We start from the raw sequence: 27,197 nt of genomic DNA, 5'->3' as shown, positions 1-27,197 counted from the left end.
GGAATTCATTAGCTATTTTTCCAATATCAATGTGGTGGCTTTTTTTCGCTTTCCATGCTAAAGATTGCCAAAGAGCTCAACTGCATTTGCACCACTGTCCTATGAATATAGATTTTAATGGCATTTACTTTATTGAGTGCTTGCTTAGGTGTTACTCTCGTCACAGGAAAAGTGAGATTCTATTATAAATGAGTAGGGGTCTAAACAAATACGGAAAACTATTAGCAATGACACTACTCGAAATGAGTTTTCGCAATATAATGGAACAGTATTTTATTCGAATGTGAAGGAAATCGTTGCATAAATTGACCCTTCCCCTCCTTAGAAGTCTAAGCTACAATACGTATCTAATAATTTTGAATTAGAAATATATGCATCGAGTTTCATATCCTTAACTTTAAGGTCTCCTGAGTTAAGTAAATGAATAACCTTCCTGCTAACGAAAGAGTACAGCTTTGGGCTTTAATGGTATCGGGAGTGTAATTATTAATTTCAGCAACCCCGAAAACTATTGAATAGACACTCATATCTTTCAATTAGGAATTATTAAATTTTCACCCCTCCCATTAAACCTCCATGCCGATAATGCTAAACTTTGATGTGAACGATATAGAGGGTATCATAATTCATGTACTCAAAAGCTATCGATTTAACATTAATATCGTTTATTTTCGATTATTTTTGCATGTCCCTGTGTCTCCAGGGGCGCCCATTAAGGAGGTAAGGGGGCGCTTGCCCCCTCTAGAGGAAATTATACTTTGCACGATCGAAAACCCAATAAAAGTGTTTGAATATTTACCCCAAAATTTGCAACTATATTTGAAATGTCGCTTATACTTTATCCTTTGAAAACCACAATATGGGCGCCCTTGTGTGTCTCTCATGATAGAGCTAGAGATGATACGGGTTTTGATTCCTGGCAGGAGTCGTGTGGTTGGGGTTCCACGTTAAGTCGTAAATGCACATCTTGTATAGAGTCACAGCTGAAAGACACGCTGAACTCTATATCAACTCACCTCGTGAGATGTTCTACTTTTGCATAATTTCTAAACCACTTTTCTTTCTTTCAATCTCCTCCTTCCTCTTAGGACACGCATAGGTTCAAATCGAATCTTTCTTCACGGTTGGAGGACGCAAGGCTACTGTACCATACGCGTACAACCCTTATGAGACTACGGTAGTGAGTTGCGCAGTTTGAGCAGCACGCACGAATAAACCACACTTACATTTATTATATATAATTAATAAAATCTCATATTAGGATTAACTTCGCACACCAAACTTTTAACAATGCGACTTTTTAAATTCTGTTCATCTTTATTATTATTATTATTATTATTATTATTATTATTATTATTATTATTATTATTATTATTATTATTATTATTATTATTGCAATAGCTATATGAAGCAATTATCTCGGCCAATTTCGTTAATACACACCATTCAGCAACAGCTAGTTGTAGAAATCAGGCTTTTGCAACAGCAGTTGTTAGCTCAATCGGTAGAGCGCAGACTCATGGATTCAAGGGTTGCGAGTTCGAATCTAGTCTAAGTCAAAAGATAATTTTCTGATACAATTCTTGAGATGGAAATGTTTCTCTCTTCACCTTTATATCGTAATTCTGAATAGAGTTGTTCGGATGTGAAAGAAAAAAGTATACTAGGATATAAGAAAAGAAAGATAAATATCATGATAAATTTTGCAATTTTTAACTATATTCTCACTTATTTATTTATTTATTTATTTTGACTTATTTTACATGTGGAGGTTAAGGCTATATGTAGCCTTATCTACCACCTAAACATGACACAAAATTGAAAAATCAAGGAATATAGCTAACAATAGCAAAAGAAAAAAAAGAAAGTAAAAAAAAACACAAGAAACAGACTGTCACTTGAACACACACACACAAATATAATATAGTGCTACACGAAAGTACATACATGTTATAATATGTAATAAGTGTTAAGTTTCATATCTTTATGACAAGCTTCTCTATTGGCTCTTCTGTCTCTGTGTCCATTCAACCCTGCTTCGATAACAATAAATTATAAACTGCTCTTTTAAAAGATGCTACAGATTTTGACTCACGTACCGAGGTTGGCAAAGTATTCCAATCACGACACGTTGAAATTATATATGATTGGGAGGAATAAGTTGATCTATGAATAGGAATTGCAAGTTGGCTATTAAAACGTGATCCTGTGTCCTTCTCATGGAAATCGCTTAAAAAATTAAGATGTTTTAGAAGATAAGAAGGTTCTGTAAAAGTAAGTGTTTTATACAGCAGTACCAACGAGTGCAATTTTCGCCGTTGCTGTATCTTCAGCCATTGCAGCTTTCTAAAGAATGGCGTAACATGATTTGAGAATTTTAAGTTAAAAATAAAACGTATACAAGCATTTTGTACTCGCTGCAAACGCTTTTGTAAATGTATATCAGCGTCAGTTAAGGCGGTGTCACAGTACTCCAAATGTGGTACCACTAGGGTTTGAACAAGAGTTTTTTTTCAACTGTGTTGGTAAAAAGTTTTTTAATTTGCTGAGAGAATGAAGAATTCCAAAAGCCTTCTTGCATGATGCGTTAATTTGATCGGACCAAGTTAAATATTTGTTAAGTATGACGCCAAGATTTTTCACAGAGGAAGAGAAGGGAATATTTACGCCTTCTAAAGTTATATTGGAACAAGTGAAGCATCTATTAACGTCGTTGCACGTTTGGAAGTAATTAAAATTGACTTTGATTTGACTGGATTATCTAGGACGTTACTAAAAAGTTCAGACTTCTAGACCTCCTTTTAGCTCTCTTACGTGTCCTTTAACTAATTTCTACAATTACTTAGTGAGTCACATATACATATATTACAAATGTCTTATCTCTTTCTCTGCTCTCTACATTATGTCTGGAGATGAATGTTTTGACAATAGGTTACAGACACGATTTTACAAAATAATACGATCTGCGATATCTGTGATACATATGTGATACATACATCTGTGGTGTTTAACTTAACATATAAAACAATAAATAGAAAAACTGAGAATACGAATCTTTTCGTGCACTGATGCTTCAAATCTGTGTCTTTACTCCCTATACCTATGTTAATTCCCTAGTCAAAATAAAAACTCCTCAAAATTAATCACAAATCCTTATACAACCATCCCTTCCTTGGAGTACTACGCGGTCACATACCCGTCACTGCGATGTAAAGGCACTTATGGCGACGAGGATACCTATAATGAGTCACAAAGAAACCACAGATGACAGAAACAACAGTAGAAAAATATGACATTCTGTAGGGAAATGGGTTTGCACTTACAGAGACGGATTGCGATACAGCAGCAGGTATTACTAATCAGCGGCGTAGCGTAAGGGAACGCCTGTATGCCCGGCATCCCCTGTTAATAAGAAAAAAGTACGTATTTCATTATATTTATAAATTGTTTGCTTATAATTATCACAATTATTTCCACTGTAATCTTGTGGATGCGCTCTCTCGCTTTACTTTGGCAAGCGGAACCTACGCATGCGCATCACTCAGATGCACATTTTCTGTCTTTCCTCTTGTTGTATGCTATGTTCCTCGGGCATCCAGGCCTACTGCAAGCATCGTGGTTTTCGATTGCTTTCTGTCGAATGCGCATGCCCAAATTCTCCCCGCCATCCCTTTGCAACCCAACATTTGCTTTAGATATAAGCTGGCGTATGCTCAAGTACTGCCAACTCTATATATTTTGAACTAAGCTATGGTTTCTGTATAGAACGTACAAGCGCTGTCAATGAAATAGAACAAAACATAAATAGTTAGTTTAACGCCATTATGAAGCATGTCGCTTATGTAAGTGATAGTATAAAAATAGTTATGCTTTAATCGTAATTAAATGCATCGTAATTGTAATAGTAATTAAAGGCAAACTAATAATCTAAATCATAAATACATATCATGTCCCAGAATGTAGCCAGATATTCATTGAGAGGACTCACATGCACAAGCATAACTATAATGCATTCTGTAGAATCACGGTCACCGATCCAGTAGGCCACCCTCTGCCCTTCACAAAGTTTACTTGTGCTCTTCCGTATCTAGATATCTGATAATGAAGTAGAGATACACAGAATAGGCCCCCAGAGTTGCTTTAAGTGTTTTCTATTTGTATCTTCAAATGATATAAACACTCAGGCCCATATTCACGAACGGGCACCTGAGGTCCGGACCCAAGATGACAAATTTCTAGGGGTGACTTAAAAAAAAAAAAAGAGAGAGAGAGAGATTGAAGTATGGTATGCGGAGAAAGAAGCTGCCCAAGAGAAATAAATACAGGGAATTATACTGAAAACAATATTTATACAAAAGTGGAGCCGGTTTTTCTTGTCACAATGCTAGTGGCAGAAAAGGAGCTGAGACAATTGCTTATTGGCGTCTAACGTAATCTACGCATTTGCTACTGTATGCCCCACCAGGCGTAAAATTACGGAAGCCTGGGCCCCTAAATGTTTTGGCCTCCTAATTATTAAGAGTAGTTATTGATAAAAGAGATCCAGAATTGTGACGATTAGACCCCCTAGCATATTTGTGCCTCTCTCCTAAACTTTAATGGCTGGTTGCGGGCCTTAATGAGCAGACTCAGCCTGTTAATCTTCTATTTGTGTTGTGTAATCGTATGGGATGGTTGCAAATTATGCCGTGCTAAATATAAAACTTCTGCAAGTTGTTTAATGAACATGGCTTTACACTCCTTTCTTGTGATAAATTATTGGCTCACCTCTCCCTGGCTATGCCCTTGCGTTCTGTACTAGATTTATGCTTTTGATTAGCAACATTGATCGTTGGTGGTCAAGAAAAATTGGCGGTATATATTTTTTTTTTTGCGTTGTGATTTGAAATGAATATTTGTTTTATTTTTTTTTACTGTAGTATGAAGAAAATTACATTTATAACTAAGAGACAAAGCTGTGGAAAGTGTTCGGCTGCTACAAGGTATAGTGCCTTACTAACTTTTAGCAAATGATGACTACGATAACAGTACCAGACACAAATTTAATTGATTTTTTTGTTAACAACTACCATATCTCGGTTGACTTATGAGCAGCGCTGCTCTCTGAAAGGGATACGACCTACCCCAAAGCTTTCCGTAAAAACGACAACTAGCAATCAGTCGCAAATATTTCAGTCTTCGTGGTATGATGATAGGTTTTCTTGGCTTTCTGGGTGTTCTGTAGGGAATAAAATGTTATGTTTCGTCTACAGTATGTTTGGGGCAAAGGAGTCGGAATGGTGTTCAAACGGTATTTCTGATTTGGGTAATTTCATGAAGAAAGCTCTAAAACATGAGTCATCGAAACAACATTTGCTGCATAGTGAATCTTTTCACTTGTTAAGGAAAATACACATTGAACATGCATTGCATTGTATTGTATTATATCAGACAAGTGACTAATTTTGGCATCCCCATTTCGGAATACCACGCTACGCTACTGTTACTAATGGTGGTCAGATTTAGAGGGTCAAAGTTAACCCATCGTTCTCAACGTTTGTTCGACTGTTAGGAATGGAGAACTGCTGCATTTGATGCCAAAGGGATGTACTATGATTGAAATACAAATTGACTGAAAAACTAAACGAGTTTACGAACAAGTAGCACGCGTATAACATCGGAATATGATGTTCATACAAAAAGGTATGTGATATTGGATTTTAAGGGAAAACAATAAAGATATCTACCTATATTCATCACCAAATATGTTTATGTGCAATAAGTGAATGTTCTCGTATGCAATAATAGTGACATTAGCTGCAGAAAACTGCAACCTGATGATGTGTTTAATCATTTCAGATACAATGTTGTCCTACCCCGCTGCCCTTAATGCCGGTCACGCAAGTGCTGGCTCCGATGTCCAGGTCTGCAGCCCCGAAAACATCCTAACCGTTGACAGACGTGTGACATTACATCAGACTGGAGGTGTCAGTTGTTGCGCAACAATGATTTTCTGTTTGACGCCCTCTGTCCGAAATTACTGGAACTAGGAACATCAAACACGGCTCATAGATCGCCACCGGACTGCTCTCCGGGAAGAAGTTTATCTTGAGTCCATCGGATAGTGAACGACCGAGATATGAGCTTCAGAAGTCATGTACGACTCATCAGAATTGAAATACAGCTTATCAGATGAACAAAATTTTACACAAAAGTTTTATCAGAGGCATGTATTAGCGAATTAGGAACATTCAGAATTTCACAATATGAGTTTTTGTAAGGTTACTTTATCGAAATTAAGTTGTCGATGTAAGCAGTACAATGTCTGAATTCCGGAGAGAGCTCTTTGATATTTGGCGTGAAGAAAGAACCCTAACTGCCAAAAATGCTGCAGTTGCAACATACTGTATGTCTGGAGCAGATTGGGACTGGAGAAGACAAACACAGATGAAAACGAGTACATTCAGCAACAAGTAAGAAATTTTAATAGCAAAGTGTACCGAAAATAGCAGATATCCTATCGTGTACTGAAGGCATTTTTAACACAAGAAGGAAAGTTGTTGGATAACAATGTCAGCTTTGTGCCTCAACAGCAACAAGATGATCCAGAACCAGGGCCATTATCCTGCAGCACACTCGGAAAGCCACCGAAGGAATTTCAACAACTGTCCGTATCAGCGAAGAAGAGAAACGTTTCCTCGTTAGTGAAGACACATTCAACAGAAGAATCAGCATTTTCCACTCAAGATAATTAACGTTTGTCTGGGAGAAAAGATGCAGCAAGTTTGTGAGGTGCTGTTGCAGAGACCTCATGCATCAAGCTTTTTGCATCTCTTCTTGGTGCCTCCCGAGTGTGCTGCACGACGATAGCCCTGGTTCTGGATCATCTTGTTGCTGTTCTTTACTGTACACCCGATTCTCAATTTTAATAGCATTTTATTTATTTTTTCCAGCCTTCACAACAAACGCCATATAATCTCCAAATCGTATACATCTAAGCATTCTACCTCCCACAAAATGCCGTTTTCATTATGTATGCTTCTTTTACTATATCTTTTAGATAGATGTTAAATAATGTTGTCAAGAGAGCATCCCTGTTGAACTCTATGAAAAATTCAAATGAAAGTGTTGATTGGGCGATAAAGAAAACATCAACAGCCACTAGATCTTGTTTCGTTTGTCGCACTCTCATAATTACACTGGTATTTTCCCAAGTATAGACAAACTACACATGCTATTACGATGTACTTAGTATTTTATACGAGATTTTTATTACTTATAACCATATAATTTCTTTCAACTCACCTTCACAATTCCGTAGGATAACACAATTGTTCCCAGAAACTTAGGTAGAAACGCTATCATAATTCCTAAGAGACAGAACCATACATCTGTAAATAAAACATATTCATGACAAACATTCCATGTCATAAGAGAGTTTTTTGTTGTTATTTTTGGTCTGAAGTAATGAATTCTAATATATCATCAGTGTAACATGGTAATGCTCAAGCTGTGCTATATTATAGTAGATTATATCTTCAGAAATGTCAGCAAAAGAGGACTAATATTATTTTTTGTCTTTGCTCTTTACGTGCAGGAGTCTATAGTATCACTGTTACGATCTGGGCAATCAATACAATGTAATAGACCGTAACATAACAGGTTTTGTGCGTATATACGTATTACATGTGAAGATTTCCAATAAATTTCCAACTGCTGAATAGATGTCTACCGATTCTACTCAAAACAGTATAATCTATAAACAGTATAATATGTTTGAACAATTAGTTTAACGACCCAATTTCATCTCAAGAAATAATAGAAGCCGTTTCTGTAATTACAGAAGTCATATGTTTGTCCAAATGCGATTCTTCTCGCACGTAGAATAAACTTGCCTGACTTTGGTCAGACGCAGCTGTTAATGTAGTATTTGAGTTATGAGAAAACGTTTGTGTTTTAAAGCTGGGCCGAAAATAGAGCCGAAGCTGAGTCGCTTTTGGGATAATTACATTATAACCCTTTCTGATGCAAAATGTAGTGTTTCAGTAATCAGGAAGCAGTGTGAGAGCAAAGATTATGACATTAGCTTGCTTTCAATCAAGAATATAATCACCAAGTATAAGCATTCTGCGGCCCTAGTGTTCAGTTATTTAACGAAGGGGAGGACATGGCTGAGTACATACCACCAGCACGCAGGCGAAATTTCGCAAAATTGTCATGCAAGAGAATCTCTCGACCCAAATACGGACGGCAAATCGCCTAAATTTGTCTTTGGGAACTGCCAACGACTTACCCTTGAAAACGTGTTCAACGTTAGCAATCATCACTTTACCGATGCCCGTAGGTACGAGCAGCATCTAGCAAACCAAATGTGATGGTATGTCGCTAGATTGGATCAAGCGTGAATGTAACTTTCTGACTGCGGCAAAACCAAGAGCCGTGATATATAGAGACAATGGCGCGACGCCCTTCACAAAGTGAGTCCGAGTATAGAAATAGATTTTCCAGAAAGAGTTCGTGGTGGTTGCCAGCTATTCTCACCGAAGCAAACTAAAAATTAGCAGGATGGAAAAGGACCACAAAGTCAACTCGTAGTACTACCAGGAATAAATTCTGAGGTTGATCTTTGAGTAGAAGCAACCAGATATGAGGTCAACATGGCTCGCATCCATCAAGACAAAACTAAGTCATACACCCCAAGATCGTCCTTCGTTTTCTACCAGGATATGAAGGATACTACTAGAATAAAGGCTATACTATCCGAAGAATTTCTGTGAAGTCTCCAGGTGCAAGGCTAATGAACTTTTATGGATGTAGACTGCTTGAAAGAGGTGTGTGACAACTGTGAGTGGATTCTGGAAAGATATGAAAGAGCAAGGGAACAAGATTCCTCTCGTAGTTCACCAACGGAGCCCTCCGTAATGGAAACTACCTGCCAAGCAGTCATTCGGAACACATCGAGTCACACATACATGGAACTATTTCTGTATATTCACCCGTGTTAAGCAAGAATTACTCTAGTTTTTACATTACACCCGTACTATAATTATTCGATTTGATTTGATTTTCAGTGAAGCGTCCCTTTCAGCAACGAGGCTATATGAGACGTGGACTTACACCTTAACGTGGGATCCAAACAACATGAGCTCCCGTCGGGAATCGAACCCGATTCACTCAAGCCAATGGCACGTGTGCTGACCGCTTAGCAACGAGAGAGCTCTCTTAATTATTCGAGATGATGAACTGCCCCGACTCTATATGTTCACATAAGAAAGGGGACACACAAGTGTGATGCTGACGATTTTCCGTAAATTCAACACTAATCTTGTAATCCACAATTACATTACGAAAGGAAATGGAATAACAAGGTACTCTAATTTAAGTACCTGTCAAATCTGACAGTGTAAAATACATGTACACTGTAAATACACACTCTAATACACTCAATTCAAGACTAAAATCAAGTTGAATAACGTTTAAAATCAGAACTTTCTAACTGAAACGGGTTCTCGTGATTTTGTCCATTGACTTGGATATCCGTTAAAGAGAGGTCTGTAATGCCGGGGATGAGTGTAATTATAACAGCATTATCCAAATTTTTCTATATTTCCTATGCAGGATCACCCATAAAGATTGCATAATAAATTAAAATTAAGAGTACCTACAAGTAGGAACAGTAGATAGACATCTTAAATATTGGCTTGTCACCTACATTTATATTCAGGATGAAATTAAAAGTAGTTTCAAATGTCGAAACCAAGAATTACCAGAAATGTAAATGTTCTTCTCGTTAGCTTGCTTGGTTGCCATGTAACTCTTTCATGGCATACAAATCATCTTGAAAAAATTACTTCTACTGTTCAACGGAAGGAGAAAGGAAGTGTCTGGGAAATTAAAAAGGGCTGCAGGTGCCATGTCCCCTGATACATCCTGTTCCTTGTATAAGCAATTTCTTTACTGATAGATTTTATAGATATTGAGAAAGCATGACAATGTAGCCTGGAATTTGTGTTCAGGTCATTAAAGAACTTGATAGTTACCTACATAAACCAAACAGTTGTGTACGACTAGAAACTAAAACCAAAGAGCAGCTTTAGTAAAACAAAAGAAAGGCAAAAATAAAGAAAACCATTCAAGGATTTCCACCATTACTGTTCAATATGTTAAAACGAGAAAAGTTGTAATTGTCCACTCAGTATAGAATAAAAATATGGTTCTGAAAACTTGGCTGTCAATAGTTTATGGTAGCAGGCATTTTATGTAGAAAAATTGGATAGCTCACTTTACTTGTGTTCTAAATACATTATCTTGAAATTTCAAAATGTTACGTCCGTAACTATGGAATTGTCCTACTGTACAAAATTCACAGGACCACTTCACCCTTATGTTGGTGTAATGAAGAGGCAGGCGCTTTGCATCACCTTCTCTTTCACTGTTCTCTCTTGTTAGTGCGTCCAGTAAGAGAACGTCTCTGACAGCTCGCAGTGACATTGCTACCACTCGCGTGTCAAGGTTTTTTTTCTGTGCAATTGTGGTGGCAATTTAATTAATGGTATAAGACAGAGTGATCGTTGTTGGTAACAGTGGTATCAAAGTAGGGGCTGCAATATCCCACCGCATGTGGTAAGAAACGTCAGAGACCATCTCTTGTTGGCCGTGCTATAGTTATGAAAGTTTTACATCAGCGCTATGGTTACGGCCCATTTTCTATTAAACAACTCTTGACAATAAAGATTTAGACATTTTGTACCTCATCATTACTTTTTTCCAAGATAATGATCTTGCCCTCTGAAAAAGTATAGCATTCTTATCTGGAATCTAATATTGATTATATATATTATATATTTAGGCTGAGTCAAAATAAGTGTTACAAGCCAATATCTCGCGAACTATACATCAAATAAGAAAAATGTTACGAGTCAATGTACAATACAGAGAGGCCTAAAAAATGAGTCAAACACAAGGTTTCCCCGCTCCCCATTTTGGGGGTAAGAGGGTGTACGTGAAATTTTCAAATGGGAACATAGGTCGAGTGATACCTCGTTCGAAAGAGCTTGAAAAATTGAACATTTTTTGTAGGAAGCAATTTTTGATATGATGCACCGATTTCAAGATGGTCCGCCAAAATGGTCCTTTATCAGATAAAATTTCCAGTACTTATAAATCAGAAACGCTTAGTAGAAAAAGATGAAACAAAAATGAAAAAGGGAAACGCCATAGGTAACGTGGAATTATATTGTCAGGGTGTCCCCAGGACCCCCATCATGGGGCCCCGGGACAAGCTTGAAAATTTCAAATAGGAATATAGGTTGAATGATACTTTGTTTGATAGATCGCGGAAAACCAAACAGCTTAGTACAAAATTTGTTTGATTTCGGGCAAGCCAGTTTCAAAATGGCCGCTGAAAATGGTTCCCCATTCAGATACAAAGCGCAGTGTTCAAACTAAGTGTTACAAGCCAGTATCCAGCGAACCTTGCATCAAATAAGAAAAGTGTTAAGAGTCAATGTACAATACAGACAAGGCCTAAAAAATGGGTCAAACACAAGGTCCTAATTTCGTACTAAGCTGTTTGGTATTTCACGATCTATCAAGGAAGGTATCACTCGCTCTATGTTGCCATCTGAAAATTCCACGTACACCCCTCCCTCCAAAATGGGGACAGGGGACCTCGTGTTTAACCCCTATTTTAGGTCGTCTGTATTGTACATTGACTTATAGCACTTTTCTTATTTGATGCATAGTTCGCGGGATATTGCCGTGTAACGCTCAATTTGAACACTGCGCTTTGTATCTGAATGTGGAACCATTTTTAGCAGCCATTTTGAAACAGGCTTGCCCGAAATCAAAACAAATTTTGTACTAAGCTCTTTGGTTTTCCACGATCTATCAAACAAAGTATCACTCAACCTATATTTCCAGTTAAAATTTTCAAGTTAGTCCCGAGCCCCCATGATGGAACCCTGGGGACACTACAAATTACCATTCCACGTTGCATATGGCTTCTTCCTTTTTCATTTTTGTTTCAACGTTTTCTACTCAGCCGTTTCTGGTTTATAAGTACTTGAAATTTTATCTGATAAAGGACCATTTTTGGGGGCCATCTTGAAAGTGTCTCATATCAAAAATTGTTTCCTACAAAAAATGTTCAATTTTTCAAGCTCTTTCGAAAGAGGTATCACTCGATCTATGTTCTTATTTGAAAATTTCACGTACACCCTCTTACCCCCAAAGTGGGGAGCGGAGGAACCTCCTGTTTGACTTATTATTTAGGTCCCTCTGTATTGTACATTGGCTCTTAATATTTTTTCTTATTTAATGTATAGTTATATATATATATATATATATATATATATATATATATATATATATATAAATTATATATTAATTTTTTAATCATCTTCCCTTCCGGTGAGGAAAAACATCTTAATTCTGAATTGCAATTTACATATGTTCTGACAATCACAATATCCTGTTCTACTACCAAACATAACTGTTTTCCAAATTCACTTCTTCAATTTCATAGGGAAAGGCCTAATAGCACATCTTACAATTTTTTTTTTACCTCTACCCGGTTAAAGGGTTGTGCCCTTTCTTCGGGGAAGGGTTGTATTAAGAATGTAGAGGCTACAAAAATTGTGGTTGGTCAAAGGGGTTTTCCTTTATTCATTCATTATTTTAAGTAATTAACATACATACAATAGAGATAAGTTGAAACAGGTTACACAAAAACCTAATAATAAGAACAACAAAGATAATATGTGCATGGAGTTTATTAGAAATATGAAGCAAGAAAATAACGAACTGTCAGTGCATGAAGGCTAAGTGCGTGAATATAATAACAAATAAGAAAAACAGGAACAGGAATTACAATTCAAAGAAATAATATTTAGAAATTATGATGAAAATGAGGATGAATTGTACTGGACGCCACAACACCAGGTTCTGTTAGTGAACGGATGCTGTTATCTTCTGTTCCTGAGGCTATTAAGGAACTGATGTAGACAGGGGAGGCCCATGTTAGTTGGTTATTACTGTGCATATGATGGATAGATGGAAGATGACAGATGACGTGGATGATATATAGCAAATACTTCTGGGTCTCGATTGGCAGGATCCATTTGCAAGGGGATACGGACAAAATCTCGCGGCCGAAATATCGCCGCCCAAAATCTCGTCGGCCAAAACCTCGCGGGGCAAAATCTTGCCGGGCCAAAACCTCGCCGCCCAAAACCTCGCGTGGCCAATACCTCGCCGCCCAAAACCTCGCGGGACAAAATCTCGCCGGGCCAAAACCTCGCCGCGTCAAAACCTCGCCGCAAATGAAACATTTCTTTAAAATTTACCCAATGAGTTTCTTAATATGCAATTCCACATTACAAATAATAATAATAGTAATAATAATAATAATATACAAACATCGTGTGTGTGGGCTTTCTCGGGTTATTCCCGTTTCCTCCCACTTTCTTTACTCGATCATTTCCTTCATCCTGGTCATCTACGTCTCCTTTAACCTACAGGACATAATTAAGGGAGGTCGTAAAAACTCATATATTATTTCATAGTTTCATAAATATTATTAGATTTTTGTTAAAATTTTAAGTTTTTGGATGTTCCAAAGTTCACGAAACTAACCCCGTTAGTTGTCATTACTTTCCTTATGCAGATTTTCTTTCCTTATAACCAGTTTAAAAACATCCTGTCGCCCTACCTTCACATTGAAATCCTCTAATACAGAAATAGAATTTTCATATGGTATCGCAGGACTTGGTCAAATACTTCTTCTGAAACAGCGTCTTTTATACCGTCATCCTTATCATCTCTTGGAACATTTACATTTTCGTCAGGCGAGATTTTGGGTATGGCGATATTTTGGGCGCGAGGTTTTGGCAAGGCGAGGTTTTGGTCCCGCGAGATTTTGGCCCGCGACGTTTTGGGCGGCGAGGTTTTGGCCAGGCGGGGTTTTGGCCCGGCGAGATTTTGTCCCGCGAGGTTTTGGGAGGCGAGGTTTTGGCCAGGCGAGGTTTTGGTCCGCGAGGTTGTCGCCGCGAGGTTCTGGCCGCGAGGTTTTGTACCCAAGCCATTTGCAAGTGATACAGTGTAATACAGTGTTGGAGCGGAGTGTCGACGTATCGTGGCGGTGCATCATTGTCTCGGTCATATCGTAGTATATGCTGAAGCAGGGGTGTCGTAAATCAAAGCGTTTCGTGATGTAACGAATGCGAAGCTGTTCTAGATGGGTGAGCAGTGGTGGAAAGTCTATGAGATCGTAGAGGTCTGGTTGTGCTTGGTAAGTGAATTCGATAGGCCCTCCAAAAGCATGCCGCTCCATTATAGACAATTGTTTATAAAATTTGTCGGGAGCTGCGGCCCAAGCTGTATGGCCATAGGTTAAAGTAGTCCTCATAAAAGCTTTGTAAGTGTGGAGGACAGTAGGTGGTCGTAAACCCCAGCGGGTGCCAACTAAACGTTTAAGTAGATTTAGACTGTTCTTAGCTTGAGTAACAATTTTCTTAAGATGCGGAGTCCACGTAAGCTTTGAGTCAAATATCACCCCAAGGTAAGTAAGAGATGATGTGAAAGGAACTGGCGTGTTGTCCATGTGAATATTTAATAAATTCGGATTGCGAAACACTCTGGATCGTCTACGTGGTGGTAGAAAGACTACAGATTGTGTTTTCGCTGAGTTAATACTGAGTCTCCAGGCCTGACACCAACGGACAAATGTGTCGATAGCTGGCTGCATGAGTCTATTAATACGCTGGATAGTGCGAGCTGTCGTAAGAAATGCTGTGTCATCGGCGAATCGGTAGACTTGAACGTGAGGAGTCAGTCTGAGATCAGCAACGTACAGTAAATATAACAAAGGAGACAGAGAAGAACCTTGAGGTACGCCAGAATGTAAGAATATGGGGTGTGATAAAGCGTTGTTAATAGAAATATATGCAAAACGTCCTGTTAAAAAAGTATTGATTAATCGTATGTAAGATATGGGCAGCATATAGTTGTGTAATTTGTATATCAAGCCAGGATGCCAGACCTTATCAAATGCCTTTTCCAAATCAAACGTAACTAAACAAGAAGGAAATCCCTTGTTGTATTGGTTATAAATAGCAGTGGCGAGTCTTAAGAGCTGATCGAGTGTACTGAAGTGCGGTCGGAACCCAGCTTGATGGATCGGCAGAAGATTGTGCATGAGGAGGTAGTCGTGGAGCCGACGAACGAGTGTACGTTCTAATAATTTGCAGAAACAACTTGTTAAATCGATCGAGCGATACGACTGTACGTTGGATGGTGGTTTCTTAGGCTTAGGAAATAAAAAAAAAACTTTAGAATGCTTCCAATAGAGCGGAAAGAAGCCAGTGCGCAGGATAAAAGTATAAATATGGCTTAGAAGCAGAATGAAAGAATTAGGTGCTTGTTTGATGAGAGCATATGTGATGGAGTCGAATCCAGGTGCTGTACTGCGTTTGGTTGCTAAAATGGTCCTGATGTCATCTGAGTCTATAGCCTGAGTAAGTGGATTATTAGGTTCCAGGGCATGGTGGTCAGAAGACTGTAGATGAGGAGCGGTCGGATCGGCATGACGGTTAATCGAAGTTTGAAGGCGGTGCGGTGTGTGCCGTCCAGAAAGAGGAGTGAAGACTTCTTGGAAAAATGTAGCAAAAATATTAGCCTTGTCGATGTCATTAGTAAGAGCTTGATGTTTGTGAATAAGAGGATAGGGTGTACGAGACGTTTTGCCAGTAAGTTGATTGAATTTACGCCAATATTTGCTGGGATGAGTTTGTGAAGTAAGAGTATTAGACGTTAAAATCCACTGTCTTTTCTTGTATGCTACAATGTAGTTGTGTGTTATTCGGAGATATTGGCGGTGTAAGCGCAGTGCCTCAAGGTTGCCGCTGGTTCTATATTCACGATAAGCTCGACGTGAAGCAGAAATTAGTGCAAGATATCTTGGTGGCAAAATAGGTTTATGCGGTTGTACATGAGTAGCTACTCAAGAGAGGCCAGTCGGAATGGATGTTCCGCTCCTCCTTGAATTGCTGCAGTAAGGTCAGTGATGACTTGATCAAGACTATGCTGCGAGGTAGGTATAGTGAGTGTGCTAATGGCGTCGTCGATTGTGGATCGGTATTGATCCCAATTAGCCTTATGATATAGAAAAATTTTTCTAGCTGGTAAGTGATTTGACGACTTCACTGTACATTGCAGTTCTAGTTTAATAGGAACATTATCGCTGCCGATCGAATCTAGTACAGTAATGTTAATAAGGGGAGAAAGAGAAGTCGAGGTTATTACTACGTCAGGCGTTGTGTTGCTAGCTGGTCTCATAGGTTGTGGCAAGATGTGAAATTCTCCTGTAGTGGAAGTTTGTATACAATCAAGAAATTGCTATTTGTCGCGCTGTGTTCTACTATGGGAATTCAAGTCTGCCATGATAATATAATGCCGGGATTGTGTATCAATGAAACGAAAGAAATCATAGTTGAGAATATTTCCTGGCCGAACATAGATTGTGGCAAATGTGACTGTGCGACCACGAAGGTAGAGAGTAGTTACATTGTATTCAGGCAGATTGAAAGTTTGAGGCATGGTAACAGTGCGGTATGGTAGACGAGTGCTAATGCCGATAGCTGTACCGCCATACAGACGTGGTCCGGACGGAGCATCATGACGTAGTAAGTTATATTTTGGTATGAAACACTGTAGATAAGGAGCCAGATAAGTTTCGTTGAGTGCGAAGGCTGAGATGTGTTCTTCCTGTAATAACTGCGTGAATAGTACTTGATGGGTCAATAGTGAGCGTATGTTCATAAATAACAAGCTATACGCCATTACGAAAACACAAAAAATATTGCAAATGGAAGGTACCACATTAAACGTAAACTTCGATAGGTTGGATTTGAAAATGAACTGTTGGTCCAGAATAGGTTGCATGGAGCTGAAGATTAAACAGAATTTTTGCTGCATGGATGATTTGGTTGAGAATGTGAGTTCGAAGAAACGAATGAATGTTCTGTAGACTAATCGTGAGGAATCAGAGCAGATCTTCAACAGTAACAGGTTGAAATAAAGAGTTTGCAGGTGGAGTAAACGGTCAGCAGACGTTATGGGTGCAACAAATTCTGGTTTAAAAGGTTCCGGTTGTGGCTTAGCTTTACATCTGTAACTGTATGTTGGGTGTTTTTCGGGACACGCACTACACTGTGATGACGCCTTTTGATTGGGGCAATCCTTCGTAGCATGTTGTAATGAACAATAGCCACACTTAATATCGTTAGTACACTCGGATGTGGGATGTGCATTATACAGTTGACATCGCTCGCATCTTAACGGAAGAGGAGGAGGTGTCCGAGAAGGTTCGACTTTGTAACGACTTCGATAAATGTAAGCTCCAGTGGACAAAAGCTGGTCTATCAACTGTGGTTGATCGGTGAGAACCCGTACAAGATATGTTGCACGCTTAGCATTCTTTATCCGGATACATCGCTTTACAGGAAATCCTTCCTGATGTAATTCCTCATAGATTTCCTCATCGGTGAGATCGGGTTCAACTCTTCGTATAACAACGGATAGCATTGGCAATCGCCTAAAAGGACGAGGAGTTTTACGTGCACTTGGAGTTAGTGCGGATAGTTTAGCCTTTGGTCCAAATACCTCAAAAGTGACCTTGTTTCGCACATGTGATACATAATTTGAGTTGGTAGATTTTAGTATAATGCCTCTGCGAGTTTTGAGGATTTCGCGTATCTCAGGACGAGGCACATATTTAATCAACTGCTGAAAAACTGTTCTAACGGTGTTATACTTTTGATCATAATCTGTCAGCAGGATGTTATATATAGGTTCTGGTTGGTGATGTTTGTTAAAGTTATCGACTGAATTAGGTGATGCCAAATCCATGGTATTGCTCATACTTGGATCAATAATAGATGTAACTCGCTGTTTCTTCGGATCTATGGATTGCTCACCATCCGAGAGAGACCGAGAGCGAATGCGCTGCCCTTTAGTGATGCAATCAGCGTAAGTAGCAGAAACAGTGGTGGGAAGTCCTGACCGTAGCGTTTCGGTAACAATCCGGGGTTGAGTCTTCTGCCTACCGTTTGGCCCAATATTAGCTGGAGTTTGTTGACCGAGATGCGATGAGCCGGAAGCATTGCTAAGACCCGCCATAATAGGTAGGGAGCCTGGGGCCGAAGCCCAAATGAAGATGCAAATGAAAAGAAGGATGATAGATGAGATTCAAAAAGCAAGCACCCTCCGAAAGTGAAAACTTTCGTCAATCCTCTAAGTGTTCTAATTGTGTTATGCTCGCAAGTACGTGTTGCAATACTTGGTCCTCGCTGACCCCGTAAGAAACACAGGCTCCCTAGAAGAGAGGCTAGGCTTCTTGGTTAAGTATACGATGTATGACACCTTACAACTAACAATCACAATTTTACACCGCTCTCCATATTAAGGATGTGGGAGAAACAGACTTGTCTTCAATCTTCAATTTTTAACATCTACCAATGGGTGAAGAGCTGTTAAATGTAAAGACGAATTAATTAGGCGTTTAAAGCAGTTATAAGTGTTGTTTAAGCGAATTACTAGAAAATATCGAAAATCCTATTTTGTTGTACAGTAAATGAATATAAATGGTAAGATGTGCTTATGTAATATCGTTGAGATATACATTAATATAAATTGCTAAGAGCCTAACCCCGCCTATTTTCGTATCCTAGATGATTCCCAATGTTAAAAAAGGAAATTTTAAAATTTATTAGTTTAAGTTTGTATGAAATAACTATTTAACAAATAACATGACTTTTCCGAATCTAGAAGGCTAATGTTACAGCTCATGTTCAAACTACGAGATGGATGTTTTCGGATGTTTTCAGATACTTATTCTTAGCTATTGTTATATAAAGCTCCGCAGTCATGTACCAATGCGTCGCTGTCTTAAAGTAATAAACGATTGAAATATTATACATGAATGAAGTATATACGTCGAATTCTTTATATTAAATGAAATAATTTAGGTACTTGCTGTGGGAAGTAATATTGCGCTAAGATAACCGATATATCCTATAGTCCGGATCGTTTGAAAGCAGACAGTTGTAGTATAACGCTTGCATCCAGATATTCGAAATAAAGATTATATTTTTTGGGACTGAGATTTGGAATCTGTATGACTATTGTAATGTTTGTTAAATGTTGTGTATCTGCTTCCCCGCATGATATCCGAACCTCCTCGCCTGGTGATAAATGGAATGGAAGTCCGAAATACAAATTATATATATATATATATATATATATATATATATATATATATATATATATATATATATATATATATATATATATATATATAAAGGCTTTTTAAGGCAACGAATGACTGTTACCATAGTAAAAGGGGTATTACTACTGAGCGTTTTAGCGATTAATCCACAATAGGATCTAGTGTCGTTTTCATCAAGTACTTTAGGAAGGCTTGCCAGCAAACTGAAACCAACAAACTTGCAAGCAGTTCAACCGATAACAAAAATAAATTCACCACCTCCTTTTGTGTCTCAGGGTCAATTACCAGGAATAAAATCAAATAAAACCCTTCCATATCTAACTGTAGTTCCACATCCACAGAAAGCCCAATAAGCATCTTCACCTACTCAGTCCTGTTCCAACTCTTCCTAGCTAAGGTTAAAGGTTCAGTCATCTGATTTCTTCAATTCGTCTTCCAGACTTGCAAGCGTGATAGAAGAAAACTCACAATTAATTTCCAGATTCAAGACAAGACAGACAGAAAAAGCAACAGCAGGATAGCAACCTGCGCGAGATGTTACACCGAATGGACCTGAACAAGTCATCAACAGTTATGAAGAATGTTGGGGGAACTACTTCTTTGTAACTTCGAAATAGGACTGGATCTAGTGAGTTACGAGTTCAAAATGGTAACACGAAACCTGCACCCTGTATGGAACATTATGTGTGGACGGTGAAGAAAAGAATATTCATGTGGAGAACTTGGAGAAGCAGAAAATGATTCAGTGCGGCATCTCTCCTCTTGCTTTTCATGACATTCAAAATTCAATGCTTCAGAAATTTATACATCGATTGAAACTCTTCCTAATGGATGACATTTATTTTTTCTTAAAGTATATTGATTGTAGTTAAGTTTTCATGAAAGTAAATTTCCATTAAAAAAAGGGATGTTTTTCTAGTCAGTTATGAAAAAGCGTGGCGTCTCTCCTCATCTTACCATATATGTATTACTTGGATGTCAAATGGTGTAACTTCAAAAATGAAATTTTCGAGGAGATAACTTTGAACTTCAACATCTCATGTGAATCGCGTCAAGAGAATGTTACTTCACTATCAACATTAGGAAATAAACTTCATATCTATGTTATTGGTTGCAATTACAAAAGATGTATGAAGTCTTCATGAGATGTTGAACTTCAAAGTTCTCTCCTGAAAAAAATCCATTATGGAGTTACACCATTTGGCATCCAAGCGGTCCGTGTGTGCTAGCAAGAAACAATGAATTTTTTTTTTTGGCATAATGAAAAATGCATTAAAATAAACGGAAAGTTGTTGAAATAATAAGGTTACTAGATGAAAACGTGTATCTCATTGGTAGCAGAGATGAAAGAAAATACGCAAGAAGCAATACTCTCTATTCCCTGTTACTTTCAAACGCCAATAAACAAAACTAGTTGCATCCTTCCGCCAATAAGAAATCTGATTGACTTATATACTGTCATAATTCAAAAGAGAAGGGCAATTTATCAGTTCTTTCCGGCGAGTATGAGTCATGTAGCTTGCACAAAAAAGACATGGCAGTGTTTCATTAAGCAATGATTTTCTTTCTTAAAATTATCTAATGACCAATATATACACTTCAGAATGAAATGAAATGAAATCTTTAAGTTTTACGTCCCACGTTTATGCCGGTTAGGATAAAGGAGACGGTGATGATGAGAGATGAGTGAAATGGTGGAATGAAAAAAGTGGGAGCAAACGGGAGAACCCCGAGAAAACCCACGACCACGGTGTTTGTTCACCACAAAGTCCACACGCTGGCTGGGATCGAACCAGGGACCCCAAGCACCGGAGGTGAACGCTCTACCACTGAGCCACCGCGCTTCCTCCACACTTAAGAATGTTTTCTTGTTTTTCGTATTACATTATTTCCTCCAATAACTCAATAACAGTAGCTATTATAGCTATTATGTGTTTCGACTCACTTCTAAACGATCGTAATCAAAGCTACGTGCAACTGAAAATAGTTAAACACTAGAAATATGATTCTAATATAAATTAAGCATATGAAACTATAAATTGATCAATAATTGTAATAATCAATATAGTTATCTCAATGGTTTCTCATTAGTACGTTCATTCTTGTTTTTGCATGAACACTTGCGGAACCGAGAGTCAGTTATTTTCCGAACCTAAGGGAAAGCCGTAGTGGAACCGACACCACGAGAAAATATGATATATTACAGTTTGTGCTTACACAGAGTGTTTCTATTAATTCATTAGATGTACGAGTATTATTACGCATTTTTTTTTATCTTGCTGTTGCCTCTTATGAGTTTGATATATTTAATTTATATTAGAATCATACCTTTAGTGTTTAACTATTTCAGTTGCTAGTAGCTTTGTTTACGATTGTTTAGAAGTAAGATGGAACACAATAGCTATAATAGCTAATGTTATTGAGTTATTGGAGGAAATAATGTAACATCAAAAAGAAGAAAACGTTCTCAAGTGTACGATTTCTAATTAATTTCCAGCATTAATGAAGAAGAATTCAATTAGTCAAAGAAATGGTTCCTCAATTAAGAACTTTATTATTTTCCCTTCTCATCTCCTCCGTCCGTTACAATTTATCCAGTTACGCATATAGTCTGACAAAATTATAATATGTTTATAGAAAGAATATGTCATTGATATTAGTGAAATACGTTCCGTTATTTTAATCTATCATCATTTCGGACTAAATAACAAGGTTATCAAAAAAACCAACCAATACATTCGAAACGTCTACTCAAAACACTGGTAGATTTTTCATATAAACTTGTCACTTTATGTGTAGTGGAGCCTAGAATATGAAATTATTTTAGCTTAAAACAAAACGTGCTAAGATTTAATTTATGACTATACTTAGTCGAAGTCAACTTATAAATTAAATAATTAACAACATACCGCTTTGCGTACTTCCATTACTCCCATCTGAGTTACGTTTTGCGTCATTTCCTACAACAATGAGAACATGTTAATGTTAGAAATAAGAACTTCACTGAAGTGTATATGGCCTATTTGGAGCATAACCAGATCTTATTAATATAACAAGAATAGCTAGTAGGACCTTGAATCAGAGATAGACACTCATTTTATCCTTATATTATTTTAACCAAGCCAAGGTTAGAGAATCTTTCATCAGTCACTGTGGTTCTAGATGTCGTCGAGAATGTGTTTGTAATGTAATAAAGTTGAATTTTAATACTCTTCGACAGTCATTCTCAACTATACTATTCCCCCCGACTCGTGAAGCTTGACCTAGATCAACCGATTTCACCACCCAATAGAACGCGAGGGTGTGTTCCGGTCGTCAACTCCCACCTATCAAATTTTGTCAGTGTCGTCTCTCGCGCTACATGGAAGACATCTCCCGAGAGTACAGTGTTGTCGGTTTGGCGCCAAGTTCCGTTTTGTTAATTGTTTTTCAGTTGTGTTATATTTTCATTGTTACTATTCGTGTTATTGTTACCGTTTTAGAATAATTGTTACAATGGTTATTATTCTACAGTGTTATTATTGGTAATTTTTAAATGCATTTTTTAATACTCATTTACTATGTCTTCAAAGTTTGGCAACATTGTTAGTGAATTTCAGCTGTTTGACGTTCCCCAAGTGTGCGCTCGGGAATCGGCTCCACGTATTGTACCGAAGTTTTCCGATATATCAGAGTTCAAGCAAAATATTTCTATGATTGGTTTAGAGCCCCAGCTTCACGACTCGGCGCGAGTACCATAGTGGATGCGACTTCCCATTTAAATAGGGACATTAGGTCGAGGTCATACTAGGGTCAATAGGTCGCAATCAAGGTATGTTTAAATACAGTTTATTATTGTTATTAAACTTCTAAACTATGCAGTGCTTAAGTATCGGACGGCTATGCCGAATCAGAGCAAAAACGGTAATGCATATCGAGAAACAGCTTTCTTAGAACAGATTTATACTCATCCGATGAGTTTCTGTTCAAATCGGAAGTAGTAGAAATTAAACGTTTCCGGTCTTAACGTTGATAATCATAAAAGAAAAAACGGTAACAAATACCGACACTCGATTCAGGATCTCGAGAAAAGATATCATCTTCATTCGCAATTCTCTTCAAAACCGAAAGTGGTACGAATTTACCACTATTTCCGGCTCCAATATTACTCTCCATAGACTGAGAACAGTAAGAGATAGACGCAAGCAGTTTATTGAATCGATTCAATCCAAACAATAAGTTCCATCTTTATTCAAACCAGAAATAGTAGAGTTCAACCATTTTCGGTAGAGCAAAAACGGTTTTTAAAAATGAAAAAAAGAGATCTTTTGAAATGGATTCAGCACCAAGAGTACAGAATATTGCATTCTTGTCGTACTTCCTTTTCCGATCCTTGTCACCCAATCAATTTTCCTTAATGTGTTACGAGGTTAATGTGTTTGAGCCTTCTAATTGTCAGTTTGTCACGAAAATCTATTAGGTAGTCATTACTACACCACTGTAAAGTGTATAACATGGAAAGACATAGCATTAGAATACTTTAACACTTTACTAGACACTATGGACCTTACGCACAGTCGTTCTAACGTGTGATTCGTACCATATTAAAGAGTTCGACTAACATATGTTCCCTGCAGTAGTCCGACCTTTAGTATGATGCTAATCATACGTCAAGACGACAAGGCCCTATAAGTCTGTAGCTAAATCCATTTTATCCGATATTGTCCTATAAGCATCTAAAATTTATGTGACTGAAGCAAACGGCAATTCGTAAAGACATAATCGTTATGATGTCATCTGAAAATTAAAATTATTTAATTTCTTTTTAGTTATAAGGGCAATATTATAATTTTATAAATATTTAAGACATTACTTTAATAAGCAAATTTTAAAAAATCGTTAATGATAAGCTTTCTAAACTTGAGAGAAAATCACAAGTGTTAATAACATATACTTAGTGCTTTTGTCAAATTTGTTTTATTAAAACTGCAAATATTTTCTAAACTATAATGAAGAAGATATCATTATTATACGAGTTACAGGTGCGCCGCCTACATAAGTTCGTTAAATATAAATCTTTCCTTTAGGATTAACCGGTTTCACCTGTAAATTTTGTAAAAATGGCACCTATATTTTTAATCTTTACTTTTTCTTTTAGTTTTAGAAGTTGGGCTTAAACACAAGCAGGTCGGAATGGTGCACGTCCACCTCAGCTAGAGGAAAACGCTCACTGAATATAATCTTCCAACGCTCCCGTCTAGCAGTGGCATTTGCAACTGAATTTAAATGCAAAAAACAAGTAGATATGTAAGAGTGATCTAATGGATAAGATATGAGGCCAACGTCTCAGTTTCACTTGTTCGCCGCGTTAAGGGCCCGCTGCAAGAACAAGGAATTGTTGTAGCTGCAAACTTACCTCTAGTAGTAAGACAACCAGTGGCGGATAGGCGTTATTAGAGGGATGCGGGTACTTTTCCCCACAAAGGCCACTAATATCTCAATGTCACAAATCAAATTGCACAGTTTTCTTTCTATAGTAAATCAATACTATTAACAATTGACAATTAAAAACTAATATTCTTTCATCAGTATATTATTCTGAATTGTTCAAAGGTTTAGAATACACGAAGTTCAAGGAGTACGTATACTATATTACAAATTTAGCAGATGTTTTAGTATACTGCTTTTTGATGCTACAAGGTCTATCACCTTTTTATTCGAAACATTCCTTAACAAATCTTTTTTAATAGACATCAGCATAAATGTTCCCAAATGTTCTTGAGACATGGTACTCCTTAACCTATTTTTAATGTATTTTAGTTTTGAAAAAGTTCTTTCACATGTTACCTGAGTTACGGACAAAGTCAATAGAAATTCGTATGCTAGTACTAAACCTGAATAAGCATTACTGTACAAATCACAACTCTGCAAAATTAAAAAAGCACATTGTACAATTTTTGCAACACGTTTTACACGCCTTCCTTCCGAAGAAATGTATTTTCTTCTGAATCACTTGTGCCATCAGCACAATCAGTGGTTTCTTCTCGGTTGTACTCGTCATCAAGACTGACTTTCGAGAATTCCCACTTCCTTGAAAAAAATCAAGAGAAGATTTTTTTTTAAATCCTTGAACACTTCTTTACTGAATTTTGTTTAGAAGGCGAGTAAGTTTATCGAAAGCCGTGTCTGGAAGTTTTCTTACTTGGTTGAATTTTTAGGGTACAAACAATCCATAAAATATCTTGCTTCTTGAATCTTGAAATACTCGAAATTACCGTATCCAATATTGTGTTGAATGCCTCGATGCAGTATTTGGTCATTGGATCAAAAGCAGCTTCACCTTCATATTCATAGGGAAACATTCTTTTTCACCCCCGAAGGCGGGTTGTCGACAGGTCAGTAGAAACAAATAAATTACGTTCTATTTCTTGAAATTTATTATTGACCCATTCAGCAAATCTTAACGCTGCATTCTTAATAGACTTAAAATCAGTTCTTTGCTCTTTCAGTTATGACAAACTAGTGTGACCATTCGATAAGAATACAATAGACCAGCACTCTGTGTTTGGAGATAGTTTGACAGAGAGGGTCATCGCTTTAAATTTTTAACGAACATTCGTGTCGTCAGAATTGTTTTAAACCTGAGATCTTTTAAATATCCTTTCGCTTTACACCTACCTTTTGGTTTGATATTTTATGTAAAAGCTGTTTTCTTCATTGTTATAGTCAATTCTGGGTTCGAAAAATGACCAGACTTTTTCTGTCTACCATCTTGTTTCCGCAATAACTGTAAGACGTTTTTGTTGATATCTGATCTTTCAAATGTCCATTCGCAGATAATACACAAATGTCGCACAGTCATTCAGCAGAACAAACAATAACACAGAATCAGTGCAACTTTTTGTCAGATCATATATGACAAGATTGAGTATATGAGTATGTGTAACTGATCATAGGTATTTTGAAAAATCAAATATTGTCCTTGTATATTACTTGCGCCATTGGTTCAATTTCCAGTACACTTGTTAATATCAAGGTTCAACTTCTGCAGAATTTCCAGCAGAAAACCACAAAGATACAGGCCTCGGGTAGATACTATGCATTTTACAATGGCAACAATTCTTTCTTTAACAACATACAGTAAAACAATACAGCATTGGCCTGTTGAGTAATATCTAATAGAACAGAATGTGAGCGTGTGGCCCCCCTCACTCCCATTCCATTTTAAATTCTCCCAGTTTTCCTTGGCTGAATTGGAATGAGGCCGCATGGATTATACGTCGACGCAAACTTTGTGTTAGTTTCATCCTTTTTATGAGTTGGCAGTGCTGTGAGCAGTAACTTGTATTTCCGGTTGACCGAACAAAAAGGACGTGATATGGTAATGTTCCAAAAAATAGTACCGCAGTTTCAAAAGCCATCCTAAGTTGTTTTTATTGATTTCAGAATTTTAAGTATAATATGTTAAGGGCAAGATTATTTAACACCCGTGATCCATATTTTTTGTTAACAATACTGCTTATGGATATTTTTTTAAAATAATCCTTTGGTGTGATTGGAGTAAGCTAACCGACGCGAGAGGAAGAAGGCGGGAAGTGTGTGCGCGAAAATGGATGCAGTAATGAATTGAAGAGGTACATGGCACAGCATCAAAATCCTAAGTCAATTTACTAATCCTTTGTGAAATCGCACCAATATAAGTCGGAGTGAACTGCAGAAATTGTGTTATTTTATAATTCACGTAAGTTTCAGTGAAGTTCTACGAAAATAATACAAAATGCCTCAAATCAGCTCAAACTAAGTACGAGCACACCTTTTTAGTTTTGTGACAGCGTTGTTGTTCAGCTCTAAAGAACAAGTCTAATGTTGAGTTTCACTCATGTTATGATAAAGGAACATAGGTAAAACAAGAGATCAATATATTTTGTAAATTGTCAATCTGTGGAAACATAAG

General features: G+C 37.4%; 1 protein-coding gene across 1 annotated transcript in view; it reads right to left on the bottom strand.

Annotated features, from left to right (window-relative positions):
* Positions 1-25,605, bottom strand: part of LOC145671648 (uncharacterized) — a 60,594-nt gene extending 34,989 nt beyond the window's left edge. Inside the window, exons 1-3 of the mRNA XM_081740848.1 lie at positions 25,446-25,605; positions 22,174-22,224; positions 7,285-7,370 (exon numbers count right to left, since the gene is read on the bottom strand). Coding sequence (XP_081596974.1) covers positions 7,285-7,370; positions 22,174-22,224; positions 25,446-25,605 — 297 coding nt within the window. The remainder of the gene's footprint in view (positions 1-7,284; positions 7,371-22,173; positions 22,225-25,445) is intronic.
* Positions 25,606-27,197: the final 1,592 nt, after the last annotated feature.

The sequence above is a fragment of the Thermobia domestica genome, chromosome 15, assembly GCF_964235325.1.
Source record: "Thermobia domestica chromosome 15, izTheDome1.hap1.1, whole genome shotgun sequence".
Classification (NCBI taxonomy): domain Eukaryota; kingdom Metazoa; phylum Arthropoda; class Insecta; order Zygentoma; family Lepismatidae; genus Thermobia; species Thermobia domestica.
This window is presented reverse-complemented; position numbering and strand designations above follow the sequence as displayed.